We start from the raw sequence: 10164 nt of genomic DNA, 5'->3' as shown, positions 1-10164 counted from the left end.
TATATGGAGCTATGATGTTCAATTGTAGACAATAACACAACATCATAACATAAGATGGACCACAATGCAAAACACAAAAATCATTCTCTTCATCCCATTAGAGGAGAAACTAAAGTTAAAGGTGGTCTACAATTAGAAGGTCAAATAACCTACATGTTCTACTATGAACATGCATTCACATACGAGGACAAATGATATGGAGTTGATGTTACATGATTAAGGGTGATATAAAGTTCATTTTCTATACTCTCTATGAATAAGTTAAGGTACGCTTTCGCTCAAGTTCTAGTTTTATATATTTATTCTTGATGATTTGACATGAAAAATCTTGACAATATATGATGATAGTATTCATCATCTTTAGTATGTATTATTATTGTATCTTTAAGTATAAAGTCTCTCTCATGCCCATTAAAGTCTATCTTAAGGATTTCTCCTACAAAAATAGCTAACAACCAAGAATGTAAGGAAAAAAAATAAGAAAATATAATATGATAATTTCTTTCAGTTTGTCATATATTTGTCTCTCCAATTATTCTGTAGAGTATCCTAACCTGTAAAAGATATAGTAACCTCAAACTAAATACTATAGGTTAAGTTGATTAATGAAATGCAAGAAAGCTTGTGTGCTTTGCTTTGTAAGTAGTGTTCTTCCTTTGGCAATGCGCATAGAACTTCAAAAAAGAGCAAAAGGATAACAGCATTGCGCACATAATTGAAAACCCAAGCTCCTATTGATTACACCCTCCTCTCAAAAAATGCAACAATAGCACCCCAACGTGACTAACCAAGTTACAACATAACAACATTTGACAATTATCGGTGAAGGAAAAACACTTACTAGGTAACCCTAGCTCAGTCCACAACCTATAACCATAAACCACCATGTAAACAAACGTGGAAAGAAGTATGGCAAGAACCTCAAACGATTGTGAAAACTCAAGCCATAGAATTGACGTGACCAAGAGAATGGAGTGGTTAAATAGCCTGAAAAAACGAGAGCTTCCGATGGCGAAGAATGTTCTTAACAAGTGGAGGAGGCACGAGAGGTAGAATACATAGGACCATAAGGGGATACGGCCCGAGGGGCGAATGCCGAGTGGGAAGCACAAGAACCACTCGAAAGAAGTGGTTTTTGTGCGTCTCCATAGCCACCGCGTATCATGAATTTCCGCGGTGGCAGAGAAGAGTATAGCTATGAAGATAGTAATTGACATCATGGAAATGGAGAGGCTGTGTAGTGCAGGAATTGGGCCGAGCGGCATCGGGTGGTGACATTGCAAAAAATTTAGTAGTAAATGGAGGGTTATTGCGGTAAGGATATAAATCATGATGACAATGACACGAAAGGGCCAAATAGAACCCCATGATTGGATGGTGCTCCACGTGAATCCCACTATGGAGGGATGGTCTAGTAGCCAATACTTTAGGTTGTTTATTATTGGGAAATCCATTATCATTATGTATGACTTAGTTGTTGCAATGAAGGAAACTATGACTATGATTTGTGAATGTGTTTGTGACTTTGTGTTATGTGTGCTTTTGTGATGTAAGAATTTGGAATATGAAAGTCGCGGGTAGCTTGGATTAAATTGAGAAAGAGAGAAGTATTTAAGGATTAGAATTTGGAACGGGGGAAATGAAACCCAGTCAAGTGTTATGGCTTATGAATTTTAGGACTTGGGGGGTTAAGGTTATATATTTATTTAGTGATGAGTCATTAGTATACTGTTGTGTGATTCTTCGCGGAAGGGTGGCATGATAAAAAAACGTTGAAGTCTTGAACAGCTACAAATCACATAAAGCCAATTCAACAGGTGCTCATAATCGCACTACATGGTAGTTGTTATTAAATTAAATGAGAATGATATTATATCTTATTACTAATCTTCTTATTCATAAAATAGTGATATATATCATTTACAAATAAATTATTAATAAATAAAATAGCATCTTATAGTATATGTCATTTTATTATAAATGAGATAATTTAGTAAGAGAATATTATTTTCTATTAAATAATGATCCATTTCCGCAGTCTATAATTGCTACCTAAGATTCCATACATATTGACACTATTTTAAAAGTTTAATCTGAATTAAAATTTAGTCTTAATCAATCACATCAAAATATATAAATATGTTTATGTCCAAATATTATAAATAAGGATAATCACTAATGAGAATATGTATTTATGTAAAGACAATAAAATATTGATACTGTAAATTTAGTTTTAATTAAAATTTTATCTAAAATGAAAATGCAAAAAACATAAATATACTTGACTTTAAATATAATATATTAGATAGGTCACTGCACAAATTTTTCATACATTATTACACAAGTTTTTCTTTTGATAATAAAGAGGTACATATCTAATTAATTCCTTAGGAATATGGTGAATGGTATATGTTTATAAAAAATTAAAGATTTAATATTAATATATTGATAATGTATGTGTTTTTACATTGATAATAAACATTCTATTATTCTTATTAATCATTATTGACTTTAAAAAAAAAATAAGTAATATAAATTAATGATAAATGATATACTAAACTGTTTAAAAAAACTTGTAGTGCACATATTTTAAACTAAAAAATTAATCCAAGAAGGATGACGCACGAAACATAGGTGGTCATACAGGTCTAGTTTTTTTACAATAATTTGTTTTTATCTGTGCAGTTTGCACTATATATTTATTTTTATATAGAAAGCAAAAAAAAATTAATTAAGAAACACCCTCACCAACCTCGCTTGAGTTTCAACTTCAGGAGGATCTACCGGTTCGTATCTTCTTCTTTTTCTCCCTTTTAATTCTCATTTCCGAATCCTCTGTTATTTTCTATGCTTCATGGTTTTGGGTTCGATTGATTTTCATTTAATGGCTTGAATTTGTAAACCCTGTTTTCCTCTCTGTAAAAAAATTAAATTTTTTTATCACTAGAAAGTTGCTATTTTGTTTAAGAATTTCTGTTTAATTAACTATTTTATGGTGAAACCTGATATGGGGTTGTGGGTATTTCAATTTGTTTTTGTTCTCTGTCTTGTTATTAACTTGTTACATAGGATTTTGTTAGATTTTCATGAAATTGGGTTTTTTTTTTTATCCTAAGATTTGTATACCCTGTTCCAACATATGAGTTTGTTGCATTCTCTCTAACCAAATTGTATGATTTTTGTTTTATGCAAAATTACGACATCGTTCAATCGCGTCATTGGCGAGATTTGGAATGAGAATGAGACTTCATTGTTTACATGGGTTCATGATTTAAATTGCAGATGTGGTTCTTCTGTTGCGTTTATTGCAATTGATAAATTGCGAGAAAATGCAGCCGATGTGGTCGCAATTGTTGCTGGAATATGGTTGTTGAGCTTGAGCCTACAAAAACAACCTTATTGCAGCCACAATTGGAAATTTGAAGTTGCAGACTACATTTTAAAACCTTGATTGGGTTACTTAAATTACATTGTTTGATAATATGTTTTGCTTGTTTGAAACAGTAGAACTCTGGTTCAGCAATATCACACACACATGTACACACATATGTTTGAGCCATATCATACGACACCTTAAATCTTTGAATGTTTTTGTACTATATATGTATTTTTAGTTTTTATCTACTAGGATGATCTTATGTAATTGCTTAGATATGGTTTGTATAAACATCTGAAGGTCTGGGGTTCTACAGATGGCAAGTGGGTTCGGAGAATCAACAAGCAGGTCACCCCCGAGCCCTTCGTACTCCCGCAACAATAATAACAACAGCGATGCCGGCAATTTTGAATGCAACATTTGCTTTGACTTAGCACAAGACCCTATAATTACTTTATGTGGTCACCTCTTCTGCTGGCCTTGTCTTTACCGATGGCTTCACTTCCATTCAAAGTCACAAGAATGCCCTGTGTGCAAGGCCCTCGTCGAGGAGGAGAAGTTGGTTCCCTTATACGGGAGAGGAAAGACATCGACTGACCCAAGATCAAAATCTATTCCAGGTGATAATATCCCCCATCGTCCTGCTGGTCAGAGGCCTGAAACTGCTCCTCCACCTGAACGTAATACTTTTCCTCAACCCGGCTTTGGATACACGGGCGGGTTGGGAGGGTTTGCACCCATGGCAACTGCAAGATTTGGGAATTTCACATTGGCTGCAGCAATTGGTGGTTTTCTTCCATCCATATTTAACTTTCAGTTGCAGGGGTTTCATGATGGTCCCATATACGGTGGAGATGCTGGTTTTCCATATGGGTTTTCTAATTCATTTCATGGTGGTGGCCATTTTCATAGACATGCTCCGCACCGAGGTCAAGGACAACAAGATTATTATCTGAAGAGGCTGCTAATGTTTATTATTTTCTGTGTTGTTGTTGCTTTGATTTGGCAATAGATTGGATGGAGTTCAGAATGCCAACTGAAGCAACTGCCATTTTTCTTTTCTGTTAAACCAAGGAAATTGTTCATGTCATAGTATGTCAGTCACCACTTGTGATTCTCTGTGTGATTAGTTTGTGAGACTTAGCTTGCATGATATCCATGTTATTTTCTTTAATGATCATGAAAACAAATGCATGTATAGACAATAGTTTGATGGTTATTATACATAGTATAAACCTAGAATGTAGTTATTGTAGTATGGGATTTTTTAATGTATTTTTTGTTATATAAATAAGGTTGTTGTTACCTGGTGACCCAGAGGTAATTGCTTCAAATCTTGGAAACCATCTTTTTGTTTGTGGTGGTAAGACTACATACATCATTACATCTATCATCCCCTGATCTTATTAGGTGAGAGTCTTATGCATTTGCGCTGCCTTTTTTTATTCTTTTTTACAATACATGTTGCTGTGCTAATCTTATATTAGAAATCACTTATGTGTATTTTATCAGGATTATGCTTATAAGTAAGTTCGCTTATTGTTAGGTGCAGGTTTGTATGCATTGGTGATGATTATATGGAGTGTTATCATGGCATGGTTATTTATTACTGATAAATGATTTTTATGCTAATAATGTGTATATTGTATATAGAAGTTTAACACCCTTGGTAACTAGTAGGACTTTCTTTTGCTCCATATCAAATTTACATGACTTATTGTTATGCTAACCACTTGTATGTTGTTAAGATTTTTTTCTGTCTAAACAGTAGAATTGTTTGGTTAACTTGAACTATTGCCTGAAGAAGATTTTTCAAGCTTTGTGCATTTGTTATTGATACATTTATTTGTGAAATGAAATGTTTTTTATAATTTGTAATGCCATCTTGAGTTTGTAATATGAGAGGCTTAAAAGAAATTTGTAATGCCATCTTGAACATTGTTCATCTTTGAGCTTGATTCTTGGATGTACAATAATGTGTTTCTTCTATGGAACCAAGCAAGTAGCTCTATCATGTGCTTTGAGTTTCAACTCTTAATTTTTCTGGCAATCAAATTCCTTGGTTTTTTGAGTTTTTGTAGCTTGATTAATTCTCATGAATGAAGCCTCTGCCTTTTATGTCTAATTATTGGTTTATTGTTGTTATTGTTTACTAAGTTACTTTATTGATAATAAATTTTATCTTCTCTTACCAGAAGATAATTTATCTCCTTATATTCATCGATTGTTTGACATGTGTCTTATTTCAATTCTCTATAGATGTTTTCATTTTAAATTATGTTATAAAATAAAAAATAAGACGGAACAATAAATAGATTTAAGGAAATAAGTTATCTCAGGAAATATTTTATTCTCTATGTTATATGGAATGTATTCTTCCATCAAGTAACCATGGCAATAGCTAATGTTAAAAACCAAATTTGTTTTATCAATTCCAATTCTACAACATTTTCTCTTATCTTTAACATTCTTCTATCCTATTTTCTTATCCCTAAATATAAGCTACTTTATATTATCTAGACACTATTAAATAATTTATATAAAATATACACTACATCTTAGTTGTTTTATATCATAGATTTTCCCACTCTTTATTTATTACTCCATATTTCAATAAACCTAGCTTATAGTTTTTTGATTTAGTCAATAAAATACTAGAATCATAGAATCGTTTAGAGAACAAAAATTTAATGTAACTTGTATCTTTTGAAAAGAAAATTTCTAGTGTTTGAAAGCTAGTTTTTAGAAAGCTTTAAGTAGCTTTAGAAAATTATAAGAGCTTTAATAATCTATTAGTTGGTTTGCTTTTTAAATTTTATCAAATTACATTAATGGCTACTCATGATTATAAATAAATTGTTATATTTTAATATTTTTTATAAATAATTATACCACATAAAAAATTAAATGAATAACTTTAAATAACTAATAGTTATTTGTGTATTTAATTATTTACACTATTAATTATTTCAATTAATAATTATAAATAAATGGTTGCATGTTGGAAGAAAAAAGGTTGAAATGGTTGCATGTTGGAAGAATACATAACATTATAACATAACTTCTTTATATCTTAAAAGTATTACACTGTGTATGCATTTTTTCACCTGTCAAAACTTGTGAGTGATAACTATTTTTACCTAATAAAGTTACTTCGTATCCAAGCGAACTATTGAATAAACGTTAGATGAAAAGAGCATTAATCTGAGCCGTTAAATTTGTGACGGGTTACCCCTTGTATATAAAAGTCAGTATTGTACATGACAACTTTAATATAGTACAAAAGTCGGTATGGAACAATATGACTTCAATATAATATAGAAGTCAGTTCAGTGGGGACAGATTCTGAAGTTGAAGTTATTTTTGTCCAAAACGACTTCATGATTAAAGTCGTTATTAGAAAACACGACTTTAAAATGTAACAAATTACACAACAGCCCCGCTGGTAAAAGACATTTTATGTATTATAGGTGAACCTAGGTTCAATTCCCTCATTCTTCATTTTCCAATTTTCCATTTGCTTTAATATCATCTATTAAATTGTAAGCTAAATATATCGAAGTATGTTGTAACTCCTTTGGGTTCGAGCTTTTTATCCTTCAAAATATATATTTTTAATTTAGTAATAATAACTATGATTATAGAATAAGTTTTTTTTTAAAAATGAAAATAAAAATAAAAATAAGTAAAACATTAAGGAGGAAGGGCTTCAACCCACATCCTCATATATTACTATTTACCACCTTGTCTCTAAAGATGACTTTTACCAAATGGGCTACTGCGGAAATTATTATTTTGTGAAGTCGTGTTCTATAATAACGACTTCAACCATGAAGTTGTTTTAACGAAAACAACTTCAACTTCAGTGGTTAAAAGTTGTTTTGGACGAAAAGACTTCAACCTCATAATCTGTCCCTAATAAACCGACTTCTGTACTATATTGAAGTCGTCTTGTACTATACCGACTTCTATATATAAGGGGTAACCGATGACAAATATAACGGTTCAGATTAATGTTCTTTCCATCCAACGATTATCTAAATAGTTCGCTTGGATGCAAACTAATCGCACCCATTTTCTTAATATATGTGAATAGTTAAAAATAAGAAACTGAGTATAAAGTGAAAGAAAAAAATCATTCACAGTTTTGAAATTGGAGTTAAAAGTTGTTTCGAATTTCAGTAACAACCTTTGCAAGCTTTGGATTTAAGTGCGCCTTGTGTTTTCCACTTTGTGGCCCTGGCCTGAGAATAAGTGTGAAAAGTTCTTATCACATGGCTTGTTTTTTGTTTGAGAGTGGAAGGTGGTGCACCAAAGGATGAGGATAACATCTCCTCATTCATATCCCACTTTTTGTTTTAAACTAATTAAAAAATTTAATCTAACTAAAAAAATCATAAAAACAAAAATTAATATTTTAATATTATTTTATAAAATTTGATTAATTATGAATATTGGACAGAAAAGTTATAGGGCATAAGATAATTATTTTATTGTATCACTATTGTTCATTTGTTGCACACCACGTGATATGTGACCTAATATGCTAGTACTATGATATTGCCACTTTTCAGCAAAAAATCATGTGATTGAATCAACTATGTGTTTCATAAATCATAAAGGTTAAATTTTAGAAAAATCATGTGATTACTATAAATTATTATTCTTTTGGTGTAAAATATATATATTTGCCACTCGCAAAATCATGATTTAAAATAATAAAATTTATACAGTTTATCACGATTGGAAATAATAAATTTAGTTTTAGTTAGATAATAGTTTGAGTGTTAATTCATTTCTTAATTAAAAATTTCAAATATAAAGTATTAATAAGGGTAAAATTAAGAATATAAAATTAGGTCGTTTAGCAATTAGAGCACTCTATAATAGTAAGCATAGGCACACAAAAAAGAGTTTAGAAGCACATTACATGTAAATTTATTTATATATTTACTTAACATTTTTTATAAGCTATTTACTTTGCCATTTAAGTTTCATAATGGATTTCGGGTTTAATATTAAAAATATAGTTAAGTGTCACGTTATTTTAAATAAAAAAATTTGGCATAAAATAGGATAAACTTTCTGCAAGCTATTATCATATTTTGTAAAGTGCCCACCACCAACAATAACAACACAAAGAAACAACAATAGTAGTTGGCTTGCAACATGTTTTTTGATTGATATGTGATGGATGAGGGTTGGCTGTCCTACATTTTGTGTTTCACTCTGTTCTAGTTCAATGAAAAATTGCCATGTATTTGAAGAAAAAAATTAAAAAAACACAAAATAACATTTTTATGCTATTTGATGGGATATGATTAGCTTAAGACATGGAGACAGGAAATTATGGGGACAGAGGATCATGCCTGATGTTTTATTGGTTGTTGATAAATAACATATGCATACGAAAGCACTATAACACGCTTTGTTAACCATAACAATGATTAAGGTTTTTTTTTATAACTGCATACAATTGCAACAATGGTAATCACAACACGAACAAAACATTAGTTCACTAGTGTAAAATTTATTGGGTTGCCAAGATCAAAGGTTCGATTCCTATATCATTGGTAGTACCAAAAAAAAAATGATAATCACAACAATAATGATGACACACACCCTCACATTTTAAAACGTTACACCTTTAAAATGTTACATCCTCACTGTTTAAAATGTTTGTTCTTGTTCTTGACAATGCCATTATATATTGATGTTGGTGAATCCTCTATCTTGTTAAACAGGATTGCCACTCTCATTTTCTAAATTTATCTTTTCTCCATTTCCTTCTACACTAAGTATGTGTATGCATATATTAGATTAATCAAATATCATAATCATCCTTTGAAACACACACGGTTCTTTCTGTTTACATTCTATTGTCTAATCTTTTTTGGTGGTATTCTATTGTCTATTATTCTTGAGTGTATTCTAAATCACTTCTGGTTAGACAAGGACAATGGTGGATTATGACTTCTAATTACAGTAAAATGCTACAGATGGTGATATAAATCATAATTCCAAGCGAAAAGGAGATGGTAAAAATAAGATTAACCTTACTCTTATGTAAATTATGTTAAAAATAAGTGTATCAGCGGGTTCCTGAAGATATTTGTTACAGTTACAAAGTTTTCGTGTTTCGATATAAATTATATGTATCTTTAAAAAAATATAAAGCATGGGGGGAGTGAAATATCCTATTTTATAACTGTTGGAGAATTGTGTAAGAAAGAAGAAAAGTGAAGAAGAGTAAGGTAGAAGATTGGAGGAATTTGAACAATGAATATGCATATACTTCAAACTATCACAAGTTAATATACTACTTTCTATAATAAGATTAACTAACTTTAACCACTTGATATATCTAGAAGCTACAAACTAACTCAACTAACTCTAATGATTACAATTATTAACACCCCCTCTTAATCAAAGAGTTATCCTTTTACAAGATATAACAACAAAACATCTACACAACCTTATCACCAAAGCTATGTACATTCAACATATCTCTAAACCTCTTAAACTTGTCAACCTTGAGAGCCTTTGTCAAAATATCAGCCTTTTGCAAATCTGTTGAACAATGCACCATCTTAACCTTCCCTTTCCAACTTGATCTCTTAGAAAGTGGAACTTTGTCTCAATGTGTATACTCCTTCCATGGCTAACAAGACTCTTTGCTAAGTTTATGGCTGATTGATTGTCCACCCTTAGCTTGAAGTCTTCAAACTCTCCATACCTCAATTCTGTCATTAAGTGTATCAGCCATAGACCTTGGCATGTGGCATTGC

The 10164-nt window shown here is 31.1% G+C and overlaps 1 protein-coding gene and 1 pseudogene across 3 annotated transcripts; one reads left to right on the top strand and one right to left on the bottom strand.

Annotated features, from left to right (window-relative positions):
- Positions 1–579: 579 nt before the first annotated feature.
- Positions 580–1454, bottom strand: LOC109338062 (annotated as a pseudogene).
- Positions 1455–2698: 1244 nt separating this feature from the next.
- On the top strand, positions 2699–4738 carry LOC109338064 (E3 ubiquitin-protein ligase RNF185-like). 3 transcript variants are annotated; one of them, XM_019575197.1, is made up of 2 exons: positions 2699–2786; positions 3693–4738. In XM_019575197.1, the coding sequence occupies exon 2, from the start codon at positions 3693–3695 to the stop codon at positions 4386–4388; it is 696 nt and encodes a 231-aa protein (XP_019430742.1). In that variant the 5' UTR covers positions 2699–2786; the 3' UTR covers positions 4389–4738. The 3 variants fall into 3 exon arrangements, with proteins under 3 accessions (XP_019430742.1, XP_019430741.1, XP_019430740.1); XM_019575196.1 differs by having other exon boundaries at positions 2737–2785; positions 3666–4738; XM_019575195.1 differs by having other exon boundaries at positions 2742–2786; positions 3652–4738.
- The last annotated feature ends 5426 nt before the right edge of the window (positions 4739–10164 follow it).

This window comes from Lupinus angustifolius, unplaced genomic scaffold, assembly GCF_001865875.1.
Source record: "Lupinus angustifolius cultivar Tanjil unplaced genomic scaffold, LupAngTanjil_v1.0 Scaffold_17_32, whole genome shotgun sequence".
Classification (NCBI taxonomy): domain Eukaryota; kingdom Viridiplantae; phylum Streptophyta; class Magnoliopsida; order Fabales; family Fabaceae; genus Lupinus; species Lupinus angustifolius.
Note: the sequence above shows the minus strand (reverse complement) of the source record. Positions and strands in the feature narration are given on the sequence as shown.

What these genes read in the sequence shown, in the direction of transcription:
- LOC109338064 (XM_019575197.1), top strand. Translation starts at nt 3,693, where the DNA reads ATGGCAAGTGGGTTCGGAGAATCAACAAGCAGGTCACCCCCGAGCCCT.